Here is a 20653-nt window from a genome sequence, read left to right on the forward strand (position 1 = left end):
GCTACTCACTTGGCCGTGTGCCACATTCTCTCCCCTGCCCTGGTTCTGTAATGTCTTTCCCAGTATATATGCCTAAAATTTTCATCTCCATGGCTACAAAGCTGGCTCATTTTCACCCCCATTGTCAAGTATTATGAATTGAGAGGTTTGGGAAGTTTAAATGGCTGGGTTTGATTACCGGCTGGAAGGTATTCAGCGCCAGCCCTTCAACAGTAATTCTTTTGCCTTGTTGACTGAACTGGTGAATCGAGTACTTCGTAACATTAAAGAGCGGGTATGTCTGAATCCAACTGAATCTATATGTAGGAAAGAGATGGTAGCATGGTTCTCCTTTTTACCAACCTCTCAACTAATTTAAATGGGTTATAATGACCACAGTTAAACTTAAGAGTTCATAGAGTCATAGAGATGTACAGCATGGAAGCAGACCCCTCGGTCCAACCCGTCCATGCCGACCAGATATCCCAACCCAATCTAGTCCCACCTGCCAGCACCTGGCCCATATCCCTCCAAACCCTTCCTATTCATATACCCATTCAAGTGGCTCTTAAGTGTTGCAATTATACCAGCCTCCACCACTTCCTCTGGCAGCTCATTCCATACATGTACCACCCTCTGTGTGAAAAAGTTACCCCGTAGGTCTCTTTTATATCTTTCCCCTTCGCCCTAAACCTACGCCCTCTAGATCTGGACTCCTCAACCCCAGGGAAAAGACTCAGCCTATTAGCATGGGTAGACGATTGGCTAACTAATAATAGGAGACAGAGATGGGCTAAGGGAGGCATTTTTATAGGATGACAACCTGTGTTTAGTGGAGTACCACAGGGATCAGTGCAAGGGGCAGAGAAATGTGCAATATATAAGAATGACTTGAATGATAGAAGTGAATGTACTGTCACCAAATCTTTGGATGACACAAAACTAGGAAGCCAGGTGATGAGTTTGACACAAAAAGTGTGTAGCGGGATATAGACAGTTTAAGTGATTAGGCAAAAACTTAGCAGATGGAATATAATATAGCAAAATGTGAGATTATGTATGTTAGCAGGAAGAATAGGGGAACTGAATATTATTTCAAAGGATAAATACTGCACATAGCAACAACACAAAGATCTGGGGGCTCCATCTTCATGAATCGGAAAAAGCTAGCATACAGGTTCACTGGTTAATAGAGAAGACAAACAGACTGGCCTTTAATTCACAGGGAATGAAGTATAAAAACAAGGAGGTCTTGCTTAAACTACACAAGGCCCACTGGTCAGAGCAGAGCTTTGTGACCCTTCTCTAAGGAAAAATATGCTGGCATTGAAGGAAGCCTGGACAAGATTATTTTAGGTTGATTTCCGGTATGGGGGATTTTCCTGTGGGGAGTGGTCAAGTAGGTTGAGCTTGTACTCCTTTTGAGTTTAGAATGAGAGATGACTTTATTGAAACATTCTATATTTTAGAGGGTTTGACAGGGTAGATGTTATGGAATTGTTTCCCCTTGTGGGAGAGTCTAGGACCAGAGGGCATAACTTAAGAGTAAAGGGTCATCCGTTTAAAACAGATGAAGTAGAATTTCTTCTCTGGGGGGTAGTGAACCTGTAGAATTCTTTACCACAGAAAGCTGTGGAGGCTGGGTCATTAGATATTTTCAAGGTTGAATAAGCAGATTTTTAATCAGTAAAGGAATCGGAGTTAATGGGAATAAGGCAGGGAAATAGAATTGAGAGTTTTCAGATCAGCCATGATCTCATTGGCAGAACCAACCTGTTGGTTGAAAAGACCGAGTTCTCATACACCTTATGGTCTAAAGAGTAAGGGTCTAGCCTCTTTAGTGCAGTGAGTCTCAAGAGCAGAACCAAAAGTTTTGTTTGTAAGTTTCAAAAAAAAGAACAAATGTTTGTTTTCTCATCGCCCAAATGTAAATGCAACAACACTCTCCTATGCACACAAAAGAGAAGTTGATTACAGAAGGGGTAACATGCACTTAAATTGCTAAAGAGTTCACAAAGTCACCAATACTCCTGTTTATTTGAGATAGAAGCTGGAAATATTGCAGAGCTGATCATTTTCTTCAGGGCACCATGAAGAAATAAAGGTTGGAAGTTTTTGGGTTTGAATTCACAGTGGCTTACATGTTGCAAGTGCAGAGTCCTGCCTTTGCTGCAATTAAAAGAGTAGTTGAGCCCTTGTAGCAAAGATCTGACTTGGATCTGCAAATAACTCAATGAAAGTTTCGCTCCACTTCTTAACTTTATGGATTCTCAGAATGGTTCTTCCTTTGTTGTGCAGGATTTCTTTCCCCTGGTCTGTTTGTCTCCAAGACTGACCCTGTGAAGCTGCTCTCAAATGTGTGTAAATAAGTGTTCCTAGTTGCAAACTGGTTTCTGTTAGGTGACTGGAGTATCAGCGCTCCTATTGTCTGTAAGAATGGTTCCAGCATGTTTAGTATTGAGACACAGTGGGTTTACATCTGTCCATTTGGATCTCCTTGTGATAGAATAATTTCTCTTCATACCCATTCCATGAAGTTTCATTCCATAGGCACTATGTCTGTTTGGTCTTTGTGTATCTAAGCATTCAGACAGTAGAAACTGTCACATCTGAAAGGGAGACCTGTTACAATTTTGACTGAAAGCAAAGAAATGCTGGAAATCATAGCGAGTCAGGCAGAATCCATGGAGAGAGAGCAAGCTAATGTTTTGTGTCTAGATGACTCTTCACAGTGGGTCAGGCAGAATCTGTGGAAAGAGAAACTGAGTTAACTTTAACTAGAGTTAAATAAGGTCCTTCTTCAGGACAGTATTTAATATTGTCTTTATTTCTGATCTCATCTGCAATATTTTGTTTTTTTTCTTTCAGTAAACATTAACAAAGTTCAAAACTGCTGTTTATTTACATGTTTAATGTTGAACAGAAAGGCAAGTTTCTCCCAGCTTTGGGCAGGCCTTTGTATATTGGCTAACAAGGAGGAAGGTTAGCCAACAATGTTGACTGCATCTTATTAGTATGCAGATTGCCCATTTTCCATAGTTTTTTTCCCCTTTTAAAACAATGTTGTCATGCATTTACAGTACAACACTTTTATTAAGGAGACATGGATCGAGGGTGTTGGCAACCATGGAAGCCTTGGGTGAATTGTTTATCCTCCTGTATGCCTTACAAAGGCCCAGTCAGTGGGGGCATAAAGAAGGATTAAAAATGTTCCAAAGGCAGTGTTTTAATATTAGGCTTTCTGTCACCAGGTGCTTACCGTCCGTCCCATGAGAAGATGTTGAAGTTTTACAGTTACTACAAGCAGGCAACTGTAGGCCCTTGTAGTATTAGCAGGCCTGGCTTCTGGGATCCTATTGGACGTGTAAAATGGTAACCTTTAAATTCTATTATATGCTTAAAGTGGGCGTGAAGTTAGTAAAATATTTGTTGCTGGAGACATTAACTTACTCTATTTAATATGGAGACTCTGTCAGTAATCCCAGCCATTAACATTTTATTGTACTTTTTGTAAGCTATGGAAAATCACAGAAGGTACAAACATTTAAACAGATGGGTTTTACTGAACAATCATGAGCCTTCCCATTATAAATTCGCATATACCTGTTATTAAAAGTGCCTCTCTTTAAATTCATGACTGTTTTTGTAATTTACTAATGTCCTCCAATCAGTGTTATTTTTAATGTTGCAAAATAATATTCACTGATGACACAGTTAAGAACACTAAGTTGGAGGCTATCCTTAATCTGTTATGGGTAAATATGCTTTGGAATTGGCCGGATGTCTGATGTGCATGGGAACCAGTCAACTGCCTGAAGCAAGCCACTGAGAAATCGCCACAGTTCGTATTTGCTAATACAAATTATACACTGTCTCTCCACAGGGCACATCCCATTTAACCAAATCAAGACACTTTAAGTGCTGGCTGGCAAACTCGAGGCCTGGTTAATTGCTTACATTTCATTACATGGGATATTTCAACCCTTCAGATCTGTTTCAGGACAATGTGTAAACTTGTAAGTTGTAAGAGAGTGACCTAATCCGTTTAATCTCTTAAAGAAAAGGCCTACACTGTTTCTCCAGATCCAGGCCCAAAATCAAGTCAAGGGGATTCTTGTTCTGAAGAATATTTGTCTAACCTGGCATTCTTCGTTATTCATCCTTAACTTGGCTCCATTCCTTCGAGAAAGTGAGGACTACAGATGCTGGAGAGCAGAGTCGAGAGTATCATTTGGGGAGTACATTTGACTCCATGCCTTAACATGACAACCTAATTTCTTTGCCATCTGAAGTAAAACTGGTCATGTTTGTTTTGAACTCAATGAAGATTCACATGTAATCTTTGAATTGACTTCCAACTTGAAAGAGTAAATCATGAAAGTTTAGTTCTCACCTACCAGCTGCAGAAAAACTATCAATCCCTAATAGCTGATAAAGGGCTCCTGGCAGAAACATCGATTTTCCTGCTTGTTGGATGCTCCCTGATCTGCTGTGCTTTTCCAGCACCACTCTAATCTTGACTCTAATCAGCAGTTCTCACTTTCGTCTATGTATTAAGAGCTGTGGATCCTCCTTAGCTGAAACCACATGCCTGCACTGAGATGGTTAGACCACAGCATCAGCACATTTCACTCATCTGATTAGATTAGACTTACAGTGTGGAAACAGGCCCTTTGGCCCAACAAGCCCACACCGACCCGCCGAAGCGCAACCCACCCATACCCCTACATTTACCCCTTACCTAACACTACGGGCAATTTAGCTTGACCAATTCACCTGACCCGCACATCTTTGTGACTGTGGGAGGAAACCGGAGCACCCGGAGGAAACCCACACAGACACGGGGAGAACGTGCAAACTCCACACAGTCAGTCGCCTGAGTCGGGAATTGAACCCGGGTCTACAGGCGCTGTGAGGCAGCAGTGCTAACCACTGTGCCACCGTGTCGCCCATGAAAAGGGAGAGCTGAGAACTGAATTCTTCTCTTCCACAACTTAGGAAACATAACAGAACCACAGCTTTAAATTTTTTTTTTTGAGTCATGAAGTTTTGTATTCCAACTTGTTTCCAGAAACTTGCAAGCCAAAAACACTTTGAGCAGAAAGTTAAGGGAAAATGCCCAACTGAAGGGGTGTGTCAAGAGAAAGCTGCACTTGTATCCCTCCAGCACCTGTACCCTATTCTGAGTTGGTCCAGGAGGTAGGTTTTTTCACTAGACATCATCAGTAAACTGTGCCTCCTGCCAATTTCCCTTGTGCTTCAGGGGTCCTGACTCATGTTTACTGATAAATGCTCACAAGAATGGACTGAAACATCCTTCTGCAAATAATCCATCCTCTACACCCATTCTTTGTTTCCTGGTTCATTTCAAAAACCATGTTCTTTCCCAACTTGTAAGCTTTAGGAAACTGACACTAATTGCACACTCTATATTACAGTGACTGTATTTATAATCAGCCATCCAAATTCACATAGTCATTACAGCACAGCTAGAGACCCTTCGGTCCAACCAATCCATGCCGAACATAATCCCAAACTAAACACGTCCCACCTGCCCATTCCTGGCTCATATCTCATCAACATCTTACCTATTCATGTATCCATCCAAATGTCTTTTAAATATTGTAATTGTAGCCACATCCATCACTTCCTCAGGAAGTTCATTCCACACGCAAACCACCCTCCATGTGTTTAAAAAAAAAAGCCTCTCATGTCTTTTTTTTAAATCTCTCTCTTCTCACCTTAAAAAATATGCCCCTGAGTCTTGAAAATGCCGATCCTAGGGCAATGACACTTATCATTAACTCTATCTTTACCCTTCATGATTTTATAAACTCCTATAAGGTCACCCCTTAACTTCCTATACTCCAGTGAAAACTATCCCAGCTTATCCAGCCTTTCTTTATAACTCAGCTCAACACTGAAAATGCATGTTCCCTCAATTATATTGTCCATAAATGTCATACGAACTGGGTTTTCACAACAAGGTCTAAAACTGTGTATATCCTGTTAACCTCTATGCTGTGATTGGGTTGAAAAATATTATAGGAGAAAGTGAGGACTGCAGACGCTGGCAATCAGAGTTGAAACGTGTGGTGCTGGAAAAACACAGCAGGTCGGGCAACATCCGAGAAGCAGGAGAGTCGCCGTTTTGAGCCTGAGGGCTTCATCAGCAACGTTGGTGGGTGCCCAAGGGGGCTGAGAGATAAATGAGAGAGGTGTGGGGCTGAGGGGAAGGTAGCTGGGAATGCAATAGATACACGAAGGTGGGGGATGATGGTGATGGGTCGGAAAGGAGGGTGGAGCGGATAGGTGGGAAGGGCGATGGACAGGTAGGACAGTTCAAGAGGGCAGTGCTGAGTTGGAAGGATGGATCTAGGATAAGGTGGGCAGGGGAAATGAGGAAACTGGTGAAACCAACATTGATCCGATGTGGTTGGAGGGTCCCAAGGGGGAAGATGAGGCGTTCCTGCTCCAGGCATCAGGTGGCTTGAGTTTCGCAGTAGAGGAGGCCAAGGACTTGCATGTACTTGGCGGAGTGGGAGGGGCCGCAGGAAGGTGGGGTTGATTGGTGTGAGTGTCCAAGATATGTTCTCCCCAATATACAGGAGACCACATTGAGAGCAACGGACACAGTAGATGATGTGTGTGGAAGTACAAGTAAATCTCTATCAGATGTAGAAGGATCCTTTGAGGCCTTGGACAGAGGTGAGGGGGGAGGTGAGAGCAAAGATTTTGCACTTCTTGCGTGGCAAGGGAAGGTGCTGTGAGTGGAGGGTGGGTTTATGGGGGCGGGGCTGGGTGGACCTAACAAGGGAGTTACGGAGGGAATGGTCTCTGCAGAACAAAGATAGGAATGGGGAGGAAAATATATCTTTGGTGGTGGGGTCTGTTTATAGGTGGCGGAAATGGTGGAGGATGGTGCTTTGTATCTGGAAGTTGGTGGGGTTGAAGATGAGAACCAGGGGAGTTCAATCCTTGTTGTAATTAGAGGAGTGGGGTTCAAGTGTGGAGGTGCAGCAAGTGGCGGAGATGTGAGGGAGGGCATCGTCGACCACATGGGAGGGGAAAATGTGGTCCTGGAAGAAGGAGGCCATCTGGGATATTCTATGGTGAAATTGGTCCTCCTGGGAGCAGGTGCAGTGGAGGCGGAGGAATTTGGAACAAGGGATAAAATTTTTATAGGAGGCAGGGTAGAGGAGTTGTAGTCCAGGTGACTCTGGGAGTCAGCGTATTTGAAGTGTATGTTCGTGTTGAGTCGGTCACCGGAAATGGAAATGGAGATGGAGATGGCGAGGTCCAGGAAGGGGAGGGAGGTGTCCGGAATGGTCTAAGTCAACTTGAGGTCAGGGTGGAACATGCTCGTGAAGTTGATAAACTGTTCAACCTCCTCATGGGAGCATGAGGTGGCGCCAATGCAGTCATAGAGATGAACATCACAGAAACAGACCCTTTGGTCCAACCCTCCCATGCTGACCAGATATTGTATCCTAATCAATCCTATTTGCCAGCACTTGGCCCCTATCCCTCTAAACAATTCCTGTTCATATACCCATCCAAATGCCTCTTAAATGTTTCAATTGTACCAGCCTCCACACTTCCTCTGGCAGCTCATTCCATACACACGTCACCCTTTGTGTGAAAAAGTTTCCCCATAGGTCCTTTTTATATGGTTAGCACTGCTGTCTCACAGCGCCAGAGACCTGGGTTCAATTCCCGCCTCAGGCACGTTCTCCCCGTGTCTGCGTGGGTTTCCTCCGGGTGCTCCGGTTTCTCCCACAGTCCAAAGATTTGCGGGTCAGGTGAATTGGCCATGCTAAATTGCCCGTAGTGTTAGGTAAGGGGTAAATGTATGGGTGGGTTGCGTTTCGGCGGGTCAGTGTAGACTTGTTGGGCCGAAGGGCCTGTTTCCACACTGTAAGTAATCTAATCTAATCTATATCTTTCCCCTCTCATGCTAAACCTATGCCCTCTAGTTCTGGACTCCCACACCCCAGGGAAAAGGCTTTGTCCATTTACCCTATCCATACCCCTCTTGATTTTATAAACCTCTATCAGGTCACCTCTCAACCTCCAAAGCTCGAGGGGAAACAACCCCAGTCTATTCAGCCTCACTCTGTAGCTCAAATCCTCCAACCCTGGCAACATGCTTGTAAATCTTTTCTGAACCCTTTCAAGTTTCACAAAATCCTTCTGATAGGAAGGAGACTGGAATTGCACGCAATATTCCAAAAGTGGCCTAACCAATATCTTGTACAACTGCAACATGTCTCCTAAATCTGATACTCAGTGTTGTGACCGATAAAGGAAAGCATACCAAACACCGGCTTCACTATCCTATCTACCTGCGACAGTACGTTCAAGGAGCTATGAACCTGCATTCTAAGATCTCTGTTCAGCAACACTTCCTCGGACCTTTATCACTAAGTGCGTACATGCTGCTCTAATTTGCTTTTCCAAAATGCAGGACCTCAAATTTATCTAAATTAAACTCCGTCTGCCATTCCTCAGCTCAGTGGCCTATCTGATCAAGATCATCAATGTAGCGGAGGAAAGGGTGGGGAGTAGCACCAGTGTAGCTGTGGAAAAAGAACTGTTCCAAAAACTCAATGAAGAGACAGCATAATTGGCACCCATGAGTGCCCATGGCTACCCCTTTGATCTGTAGCAAGTGGGAAAACTCAAAGGAGAAACTCTTGAGGAGGAAGACCAGTTCAGCCAATGGAATGAGTGTGTCAGTGGAAGGGTACTGGCTGGGTCCGCGGGAGAATAAGAAACAGGGGCATTGGAAGCCTTCATCATGGCGGATGAATGTCCATGATGTAGCATTGAGGGCGTAGGAAATGAAAGTCATGGAGGAGGTGGAGGGCAAGAGTGGGGTCTCAAACATATGTGGGGAGATCCTGGACCAAGGGACAGAGGATGGTATCAAGGTATGAGGGGACATGTTCGATGAGGCACGAGCAGGCTGAAACAATGGGTTTCAGTTTTGTGGATTTTAGGTAGAAGGTAGATTTGGGTGCTGTGGGGTTCCCAGATTGTGAGGTCGGAGACTGTGGATGGGAGATTTCCTGAGGTGATGAGGTTGTGGATGGTCTAGGAGATGATGGTTTGCTGATGAGCGGTGAGGTAGTGGTTGAGGGGGCAGTACAGGGAGATGTCCAAGAGTTAGTGTCTGCCTTCAGTGATGTAGAGGTCAGCGTGCCAAACTACCACAGTGCCCTCACCTGTCTGCTGGTTTGATGGTGAAGTTGGAGTTGGAGCGGAGGGAGTAGAGGGCTGCGCTTTGTGAGGGTGAGGGGGTAGACAGGTTGAGGTGGTCAATGTAGTGCCAATGAAGAGAGCGAGGGTGGGTAACAAATGGCACAGGATGTCTAACACACTACATCCATTTGGACACCCCATGCCACTCTGTTACCACCCTCGATCGCTTCATCACCAACTGCCGCTGTTACATTGACTGCCTCAACCTGTCTATCCCTGTCGCTCACTCCAACCTCTCATCCTTGCAATGTGCAGTTCTCCACTTGCTCCTTTCCAACCTCAACCTCGCCATTAAACTAGAAGACATCCCTAAACCTATGCCCTCTAGTTCTGGACTCCCCCACCCCAGGGAAAAGACTTTGTCTATTTACCCTATCCATGCCCGTCATAATTTTGTAAACTCCTATTAGGTCACCCCTCAGCCTCCGACGCTCCAGGGAAAACAGCCTCAGCCTGTCCAGCCTCTCCCTACAGCTCAAATCCTCCAGCCCTGGCAACATCCTTGTAAATCTTTTCTGAACCCTTTCAAGTTTCACAACACCATTCCAATAGGAATGAGACCGGAATTGCATGCAATATTCCAAGGCCCCAAAGGATCCTTCCACATCCGACAGATTTACCGTACTTCCATATACCTCATCTACTGTTTCCGTTGCTCTCGATGTGGTCTCCTATACATTACGGAGACAGAACGCCAACTTGCAGAATGTTACAGAACATCTCTGTGAGACTCACACCAATCAATCCCACCGCCCTGTGGCCGAACACTTTAACTCCTCTCCCCACTTCACCAAGAACATGCAAGTCCTTGGCCGCCTCCACCACCAGACGTTAACCTCCCGATGCCTGGAGGAAGCGCGCCTCATTTTCCGCCTTGAACCCTCCAACCATACTTAATTTCACCAGTTTCCTCATTTTCCCATGTCCTCACCTTATCGCAGATCCAACCCTCTAACTCGGCACTGCCCTCTTGAACTGTTCTACCTGCCCATCTCCCTTCCCACTATCTGCTCCACCCTCATCTCCTACCTATCATCATCACTCCCACACCCACCTTCATCTACCTATCTCATTCCCAGCTACCTTCCCCCCCAACTCCCCCCCTCCATTTACCTCTCAGCCCCCTTGGGCCATCCCCGCCCCCCGCCCCCCACATTCCTGATGAAGAGGTTATGCTCGAAACATCAACTCTTCTGCTCCTGTGATGCTGCCTGACCAGTGTGCTTTTTCAACACCACACTTTTCAACTTTGAAAAATATTATAAGAACTTTAGAGCAGGAATTCTGCAAAGAAGTGCAAGGTTATGTAAAAGGAAACACTTGAGCCACAGTGAACTAATCCTATCTAGAATACATTGCAGAATGAAGCGTTTAAGCAGTAATTCATTATGTCACGTTTTTGATTTTCTTTTAACAAAACAAACCAGTCTCCTAATTGAATTAAGTATTATTTTTATAGCATATGAAATACTGTGATCCACAACACTTTAGAAAGAGGATGGAAAAAACTGTTGAAGTGGTTTATACAAAGTACAGTTGGGTTGCTTTGGAATGAGCGTGGTGATTTTACAGTGAGCTGCTTGAGTTATATGTGTTTGGAATGGATGATATTGTTGCAACTATTTTCACTCCACGAGTTGGGGATCACTTAATGTGATTGGATGAGCATGGCATAGAATAAGCTCTCATTAGCATGGAATAAACTCAGATTTGTTGCCACCTATAGGGACGCATGGAAAGCTCTGGGGAACTTGTCGAAAGAAGAAGCCATGATGACTTATGTCGAAGAGATAAAGAAAACAGCACAGGAGGTAGTTTTTGTGTTCTTTATCGGCAATGCCAGAGTGCGTGAAAACACGATTGTTTATTAACAGACCCCAAACATGTTCTATTTCTTAGAAAAATTCATTCATTCACTTTTTTTTAAATTTTAATTTTGGTTAATGCTTGGCTTACTCTTGCACCTTCTGATGCAGGAATGTAAATACTGCACAGTGTGAGAACCCCTCGAGAGGTAATGTGGGTTGATGCCTTGAGGTAGAATATGAGGTTAACTCACTGCTTGGCCACTCGGTTGTAGCTGTGTCTGTGGGGAGTTGACCAAAATCCTCAGTGAGAAGGAGCATTGCAGTAAACTGCCCAGAGTGCTTTCACACCCTCTGGTGGTCTGATGACGATTAATTATATATGTTGTGTCAACTGAGAATTACAGAGATTGAGCAGCAGAGAAAACTACAAGAATCTAAAAGCAACATTGATTTTAGTTCATGAGAAATAAAATTGAGGTCCAACCGTATCATTATGACCCAAGTGCTTTACACTCTCACTTTTTGTTTTAGCTGGAGTCACTAAATGTCTTTGGAGGTAAAGATGACCAAAATTAGATAAGAGGGAACAGTTTTAACATGATCAAACTGTAATATGAAGTTGATTAACAAATGGATGAGTTAATGTGAGAAAATGTTTTATTTGTTTCAGTGTTCCACATTGTGGAAGATCAGGGTCTGGATTGGCTACTTTTATTCATTGCAAAAATATACTTTATTCATAAAAAAATCTTTCTGTACATATGCAGGTACTAAAGCAGTTTTGCACAATCTTTGCATATAAAGATAAAACAGACATGGGAATTTACATTCCCTGCAGTTGCATAAAACTGTAGGCATTTCCTACTCGTGCAGGACACTATTTACATACATTTGAAACAAAGAGAGGGTCTGAAGCTTGAACAGACCCTGTTAAACTTAGGCAGAAAGACCATAGACGGTGCCCTCTCCCCACTGCCTCTTAATAGGTCCATCAGCACATAGCCCTGTACCTTGAAATGTGCCAGTCTACAACCCTCTGTCAAAGTCAGCTGTCTGCACTTGAAGACCGACAAGGGAGACCAAAGAGCGCCTTTCACTGAGTTGATGGTCCCCCCAGCACAATCGATGTTTGTCTCGGTTTCTCTCCAAGGGAATTGACTGTAGAGGGCAGAGTCCCGCAGCACAGAGCTGCTCAGGACAAGCCTCAACAAAAACCACTGCATCTCTCTCCAGACCTTCTTTGCAAAGGCACATTCCAGAAGGATGTTATGAACCAGACCAGACCCCTCAAAATATATCCGGAAGATAGCTTAGACTCTGACTTATTCTTCTTTTAAAGGCAAGTGTCAGGTGTTTGGTTCTGGATACAAAACCACCAGATCTGAAGCAAAATACTTTATTCATACGCTGTAGTTAAAAATACAAAAAAAAATTGGTTTAGTTGTAAATCTATTTGGCAACCTTACAGAATAACAGATTTTTTTTTACTAAATGGTAACTTCCAATATTGTAACATCCTATAAACACCCACTTTAGGAGGCCCTTAAGACCCTCAGTCAGCAGGAGCAGATGACTCTCTGGAGGTCATTGCCTAGGGTCGTCGTCATACATCAAGCTACAAGGATCTGCATGCTGTGTTATGAGAGGTCTGAGCTCACACTACTTTTTAAGCCCATTGAATCTCTTCAGTTTATGAACGTGACAAGCATTCAAGAGTCTCTGTAGTATTTTGAAGTGAAATGTTTTCTCTTATCCTAAAAGCCCATTCCTACTGGCAATTTAAATGTTCTTTTCTCATTTTTGAGTCACATGAAACAGTTTAAAAACAGGTACAAAGCAGCAGAGAAACAGTCGCTGAAGTGACAAAGTGGATGACATTCTGCTAGCTTCTAAAAGCTCTCCTCTGAAATGTGTTCTCGCAGGTTATTGATACGATGTCAGGGACAGAGAATGAGGAGCAGCACTTCCACCTGTTTCATCCACTATATGAAGTTGTTGAAGATATGCCCAGACCTCCATCTTTTTTCCATAAGAAGGTGTCAGGTATGAGCAATGTTAAGGGATGGAAGATATTTCTTTGTTATTGGTTAAATGAGTTGAGATGAAAGAAATCAGTTTGAGTTCAGTTTGTTTGGTCAATTTTATTGCAAGAAGGCAATTCCAACACAATTCACTTTCAGCAAAAGCATAAGATCGATCACTAACCTCTGTTTTCTGGTTTTCATAATCAAGCTATTAGCCATTTACAGGACGTGTCTGCTCAATGATGTGTTTACATGGGAGGCATTGCATAAATCCCCTATCGCTGTTGTAGCTGTCATGTTAAATGGAACCTGACCTTCCCACAGGTTCTTGTGAATGCAGAATAACTAATTAATATGTCCATTCATCTCCCTCCCATCCTCATCAACCCTCAATCAACAGGTGATGGTTCCCTAAATTGGAAGTCAGTGCAGGGTATATGGTAAGAAAGATTGCACCTTTATCATGTCAACTAATTACAAGCCTACACAGCAGGAACAGGTCAATCAGTTCAACTGGTCTGAACTGGGGAGTAAAATCAAGTAGCTCTTTCCCCACTTTTAAAAAAAAATGTAAACCCATCAGCATATTCATCTATTCTTTCCTCACTTGATTGTTTATGTAGCTTCCCAAATAGTGTATTTATGCCCAATGCGAATTTCCCATTTTATCCATTCCCTAATGAAGAGGTTTTTCCTGAATTCCCTGCTGGATTTATTGGCAATTATATTTTTTCTGCTGGTCCCTGGTTTTGTTCTTCACCACGTGAAAACATCTTTTGTTCATCAAACGCATCAAATGCTTTGATGATCTTGAAGACTTCATTGTTTTGGAAAAATACCCAGCTTCTTCACCATTTCCCAATGAGGCTACCCATTTAGATCTGAAATAGTCATCCTTCATCTTTTTTTGCACTTATTCCGATGTCTGTGTATCTTCTTTTATAGATGTTAGACAGAACATTGATTGGATAGTACTTGGGAGTACAAAGGTCAATTGAACTTCAACATAACTTCTGCTTTTATGTTCTATAATCGAGAACTGAATCACAATTCTTGCTTTGCTGTCAGCCTGTCTTGAGCTCTGTGATTTCGTACATCACTATGGTGCAGAAGGGGGATATTCAGCCCATCTCTGTGCAGCAGTTCTTTGTAAAAGATGTCCACTTTATTTCACAGCCCAGTTTTTGCTCAACCCTGAAAATTCATAATTTTTAAGTACGTGCCTAATTGCCATTTCAAATTTCTTATTGTATTCCCCACCCCGGGCCATCTTTCAGGTGGTATGTTCCATTTATGAAGAGTGTTGTTCCATTGCTCCTTTAGTTTTTTTTTTACCAATTATGTTAATTTTGTGAATTCTGGTCAACAACTCCATTTATTGTAGGTAACAGTCTGATTCCATTTATTCTATCTGAACTCCTCATCATTTTGAATGCAGCCCTTAAATTTCTGGGCTCCTGAGAGAACAATCACAAACTTAACTTTCTCCCCATCTTTGGTAAATGTGCTGCATGGTGGAGCTGGTTAGTGCAGTTGGCTAGACCTCTAGCATTTGAACCATATAGTGCTTGGTTATGGCCAACTCCAAGACTCTCCGTTTCCCGTATCTGCACAGATCTGTATCTCCAGATCACTTTTGCTCCTCTCTAACACAGTTAAACACTTACTTTCCAAGCAGTACATGACCTCGTTATTCTTTGTGAATTGTCTCCCACCATGGAATAAGTTTGAAGCATTGTGCTTTTTAAAAATTATATTTAGTTTCTTTTTGTCACAGCCAGGATAAGTACACAGGAAGCTGCATAAAGCAACAAAAACAGCCCATCAATCTGTAGATGGAAATCTTGAATGCGAAATGAAAGTATGATTTAAAAGCTTCCTTCTGTTTAGATTTGGAACATAATTGCATGAGGAGTGTCAACAATTGGGAAACAAATGTTAAACGCCACATAGCTACTCATTGTCCGCATCTAAAACACGTCCCCAGTACACAATGGAGGCTGGAGTTCCAGTTTCCATGTGTTTTGCTAAGTACACTGCTCTCCATACTGTCCATTTGGTGTTTAATAGCTCTGTTATGCTTAGGCTAGCCAGCAAATGAGAGGCACAGACTCTCACTCTTTTGAATGTGGGTTGGCGTTATCAGCACCAAGTCCCACTCGGAGTCAATACTTATGCACTCCATCATGCATAGATCAATGAGCAATTCCACAAAGGACCCACTGCTAATGGTTTATCAGTTTATCTGGTTGCATTGGATGTCTTTCAGTCCTGATTTTTTTAAAAAAATGTATCAATGTTCATGGGATGTGGTCTTCACTTCCATCCCAAATTGTCCTTTAGAAGGCAGTGGTGAGCCACGTGCAATTCTGGGTGTCGGGACACCAACAATGCTGTTAAGAAGGGAGTTGTAGGTTTTGACAGGTTAACAATGAAGGAACGTTGACATAATTCCAAGTCTGGCTAGTGTGTGGCTTGAAATTGGTGGTGCTTCTATGCATCTGCTGACCTTGTCCTTCATTCATGTAGATGAATGTAGAGGTCACTGGTTTGAAATATGCTGTTGGAGATCCCTTGGTGAGTTCTAGCAGTGCATCACATGGATGGTATACGATTCTGTCACTGTGTGTCACTGATCAAGAGTGTATGTTGAAGTTGTTAAATATGGTGGCAATCAAGCGGGCTGATTTCTCCTTGATGGTGTCGAGCTTCTTGAGAGTTGTTGGAACTGAACCCATCCGGGCAAATGGCGCATATTCCATCACACTCCTGATTTGTGCATTGTAGATGGTGGACAGGGTTTGGAGAGTCAGAGCTAAATGATTCTGCAATTAATGGATCCAATCTAAATTCTACAGTGCTGCCACATCCAGTCATAAATGGTGGTAGGCAATTAAATTTCTAACAGCAAAGGAGGCACCAAAAGTTATCCCATTCTCAAAGATGGGGCAGAGCAGCACATCAGTACAAAAGACAAGGCTAAAGCATTCATCACCATCTTCAGCCATGAATGCTGTGTAGATGATCCATCTTGACCTCTGCCCAAGGTCCCCAGCACCACAGCTGCTAGCCTTTAGCCAAATCAATTCACTCCTTGTAATATCAAGAAACGACTGAAGGCAATGGATGCTGCCATGACTGTAGGGTTTGAAAACATTCTGGCAACAGTATTGAAGACTTATGTTCCAGTCCTAGCAAGACTATTCCAGTACAGCTACAATGCTGACGCATACCTAGCAATGCAGAAGATTGCCCACGTATCTCCCATTCACTGATAGCAGGACAAATTCATGTACCTCCTGTCCACCAAAAGTGGTGCTGGGATTTGTACCCGTGTCCCCACAACTTTTGTCTGGGCCTCTGGGTTACTAATGCTGTGACATAATCACAACATCAACCTCATGTTGGTTTACGTTGTTCAATTAGGTGTTTTTGTTTTCTTGTAGTATATTAGCAAAAGGATGTGACATTCTGATTATTCACTGATAATGAAATCCTTCAGGGTAGCAGACTCTACATAATCACAAGCTCTCACTTCCAGTAAATCCAGCAGATTAATAATGTAATTAAATGGAGCAAAATGTTTGAGTTTTTTCCATTGCATGTACTTTTCATTCAACTTCTGAGTTGGTGAGCCTACATTATAGTAGATTTTTGCATATTAAATAATAATCTGTACACTTTTCAATTCCATTGACTGTATTTTGTGATGAAATGTTGCCTTTGATCTGTAGGTGAAGATACTGAAACTCCCCTGACGTCGACACCATGTGTTGTGATGAATGGTGTGCTGAGCAACCATGATAGCAACTTGGTATCGGAGGATTTGAATGATGAGGACAAAGGCCTTGTAACAAACAGTAAGAAAATCTTACCTTGTCTGCTGCCAGGAACTAGACAACTGTACATAATCCACGTGGGACCAAAGCTACTGGGGAAAGGCTGAACAAGTATTAGGACGGACTAAATTGTGCACACAACTATACCAGCCAGATCCCTCTATTTTTCCACTACTTTACTTGCTTTCCAGGGTTTCTCCAAAAGAAATCTCTTTGATTATGCCTACAGACTACTCTCAAATTGCTTTTCAGTGCTCTTATAATTTGCCCTTTGCTCCTGATCATGAATAATTCTGCAATGTCTTTCTATGCAAGAGATTACTTGAACAATGAAATATTTTCCTCCCTACTTCTCTTTTCTTCTTTTTATTCCTTATCTCTTCATCAATGGAGCTAACAATTAATATTCAGATAACATTTCCAAAAAAAATCTGTTGTCATTCCCTTTACATAATGTCTCAGATTTAGTAGCTACTTAGTTGGTTCATATGTTGCTTTTGTTGGGATGTCAGGTGCTAAAATACTGCAATTTAAATATCTTGGGTCATGTTTCTCCCTCTTTGCCCATCCTAACTAAAACTTAATCAATGGCTTAATGTTGGTAGAGAGTGTGAAATAATAATTATCCTAGATTCCAGTTTCAATGAAGATTGATATGACACTATGATTCATGAACCCTGGCTTAAAGAAAGGCCTGCTCGTTTTGCTGTTATTATATTCAAGACCCTTTATGCTGACATTGACACTTGCATCTTATGGCTCTGAGCATCCTTTCTAAACGCTCACTCACTTCAGTGTCGTCTTGGAGGCTGCCAGCCTCTGTCTGCTTCATGTTGTTTTCTTAGAGCACACAGAGTTTCACACTGAGTTACAGTCTGTTGCCTCATGGTTTGGATTGCTTTTTAATGTGAAGGGAGAGGTACACAATTTATGGCAGTGGGAACATTGAGCAGACAGTCAGTCAGTCAGACAGTAGGTAGACATATCACTATGCAGCACAGTGCTACATCAGTGTCAGACCTCTCACGTGCCAGCAGTTTATGCAGCAAACACTGTGTATGTGATTTGAGCAAATGGCGATGCGCGGAAGATAAAGTGGAACTGTCTTGAATGGGGTGAACAGGGACTAAAGTCACCCAGTGACGACACCACAATCAGTCAAAGGGCACGGTCTGATTACACTGCAGACAGCTAGCCACAGTCACTCCTTGGGCGAACTGTATTCAGCCCAGGGACTATGTGTTGATCATTTAGGACACAATTGAAACACCAGTCCAGGGGGTGGACAAGTTTTTCCTGCAATGAAACCAAGAGAGGGATTGAGTATAACAAAAGTGGATGCAAAAGCAGTTAGTGGTGATGCTTGAGCAGGAGATGTGTCCTGATTGAATAAGTAGGAAGTGCAGAGGGTATGAAGAGTTGATGTGTGCAGTCCCTTGAAAGGACATGTTGCATGCAATACTGAAAAGTGGAGCCTTAGTGTGATAAGTTGTGCAGTGGCAGAGTTGGAGTGAGCACTAACTGTGAATGTGAGATTGCAAAGAGAAGATGTCGACATTTAGTCTTATGGAGGGCAGAAGATAGGGTCATAGGGATGTACAGCATGGAAACAGACCCCTCGGTCCAACCCGTCCATGCCGATCAGATATCCCAACCCAATTTAGTCCCACCTGCCAGCGCCTGGCCCATATCCCTCCAAACCCTTCTTATTCATATACCCATCCAAATGCCTCTTAAATGTTGCAATTGTACCAGCCTCCACCACTTCCTCTGGCAGCTAATTCCATACACGTCCCACCGTCTGCATGAAAAAGTTGCCCCTTAGGTCTCTTTTATATCTTTCCCCTCTCACCCTAAACCTATGCCCTGTAGTTCTGGACTCCCCGACCCCAGGGAAAAGACTTTGTCTATTTATCCTATTCATGCCCCTCATAATTTTATAAAACTCTTTAAGGTCGCCCCTCAGCCTCTGACGCTCCAGGAATCATTGACTTTATGACACTGTTAGGTGTTCATCTGGAATTTGGACATGGTACTGACACAGACTGCACTTTCTGATGGGGGTTGGCTGGGTCTGTTGATGGGGCCTCCTGCTGTTATCAGCAGGAAAAGGGGCCTCTTCATTCCATCCACCAGGATCTCCAGATCGCTATCCTAGAAACACAGAGCTGCCTTGCCTTTCCTCTGAAATGTTTTTATGATCAACAGCCACATTTTGAGAGGTAGATCCTGGTTTGGTGTGCAGCTGAGCTTTTAATAAGGAACCGGAAGAGCGTAAGCCAGAAAGTCGCTCCAGTGGTGAGCCCTTCTGTCTCACTCTGTACAAGATTCCACAAGAAATGCGCCCAGTACTTCAGTTGCTTAATTATTCAGGTGAAAAAGCAGTGGATCATGGGAAAATTTCCTGCGAGCCACCACAGGCTGAACACCAGGAAACTCCCTCGCCACCACATGTTAACCGCAAACAGGAAAATTCAACCCAATAGAAAATGTGGATTTGTTTCCCTTTGCAAATGAATGTGTATAAATATGCAGATTGATGCATTCAACTATAAAATCGTGTTGAAAACAAAATGTTGGCAATCACACTGGGTCAGGCAGCATCCATGATGAAAGGGCAAGTTAATATTTCAAGTCTAGATGACTCTTCACAGCTCTGATGAAGTAATAATTTGCTCCTATATGCCACTAGGTGAAATACACTCATATAGCCATTTGTTTTTTGTTTAATTTACATACCTGATTTTAATACTGACTTTAATAGTTTTATGAATAGATTTTGGGTATGAATTTAAACCTGAAGTGAAGTGGAGAAGAAAATCTTTGAATGAAATTGAGGCGGTGGGCAGAAATAATGATAACTAGTGAAGCAGTAAAGCAGTCTCGTATAGTTGAAAGAGGTACCTAGGATTTATAGCGTGGTGCTTTTCTGATGGACTCGTAATCACAGTACATCACATACAATATAATACCCATATCATCAAAGTGCTGCATATAAATTATAATGCTTTTAAGAAAATCAGCAATTCCTTGAGTGGCAATTTTTGGATTTTTTTACTGATGTAAACAGTGATGAGAGAGACCAGACAAACCAGAACTAATAGGGAAGGACAGAGGTATGGGGCAGCGCAGTGGCTCAGTGGTTAGAACTGCTGCCTCCCAGCACTGGTTTGATTCCAGCCTTGGGCAACTGTCTGTGTGGAGTTTGCACATTCTCCCCGTGTCTGCGTGGGTTTCCTCTGGGTGCTCAGGTTTCTTCCCACAGTTCAAAGCCCTGCAGGTTCCGTGGATTGGCCATGCTAAATTGCCCCTAGTGTCCAGGAATGTGCAGGCTAAGTGGGTTAGTCATGGAAACTGTAGGGTTATGAGGATTGGATGGGGTCAGGGTCTGGGTGGGATGCTTTGGCCATTTTGCATATGCTTTTTAAATAATGGTTGAACTTTCATAGACCTTCAATCCTCTGGTAGCTTGTCTGTGTCAGTGAGCATTGGAAAATGATTCTCAGAGCATGCACTAATTGTTCCCTTGATCCTCTAAATAGCTTAGGATACAATTCATCTGACCCTGGTGATTTATCTACCTTCAAGAAGTTCAGTTCCTTCAGTACTTTCCTTATACTGATTATTTTATCTCCTATTTCACACACTTCCTCTTTAACTAGAACATCTGCCTCATCTCTTTTCTTTGTGAATAGAGACAAAATATTCATTTCGATCCCTGCCGACTTTATCTTCATTG

At 42.9% G+C, this 20653-nt stretch overlaps 1 protein-coding gene across 6 annotated transcripts in view; it reads left to right on the top strand.

Annotated features, from left to right (window-relative positions):
* LOC132830927 (acyl-CoA-binding domain-containing protein 5-like) overlaps positions 1-20653 on the top strand; it is a 173081-nt gene that overhangs the window by 26598 nt on the left and 125830 nt on the right. For all 6 annotated transcript variants that reach the window (XR_009646449.1, XM_060848878.1, XM_060848882.1 and 3 more), the window contains 4 exons: positions 3231-3351; positions 10970-11054; positions 12974-13094; positions 16810-16935. Coding sequence is in view for 5 of the 6 variants with exons in the window: in XM_060848878.1 (XP_060704861.1) it covers positions 3231-3351; positions 10970-11054; positions 12974-13094; positions 16810-16935 (453 nt within the window). In the remaining variant the exon portion in view is untranslated. The remainder of the gene's footprint in view (positions 1-3230; positions 3352-10969; positions 11055-12973; positions 13095-16809; positions 16936-20653) is intronic.

This window comes from Hemiscyllium ocellatum, chromosome 32, assembly GCF_020745735.1.
Source record: "Hemiscyllium ocellatum isolate sHemOce1 chromosome 32, sHemOce1.pat.X.cur, whole genome shotgun sequence".
Taxonomy (NCBI): Eukaryota; Metazoa; Chordata; class Chondrichthyes; order Orectolobiformes; family Hemiscylliidae; genus Hemiscyllium; species Hemiscyllium ocellatum.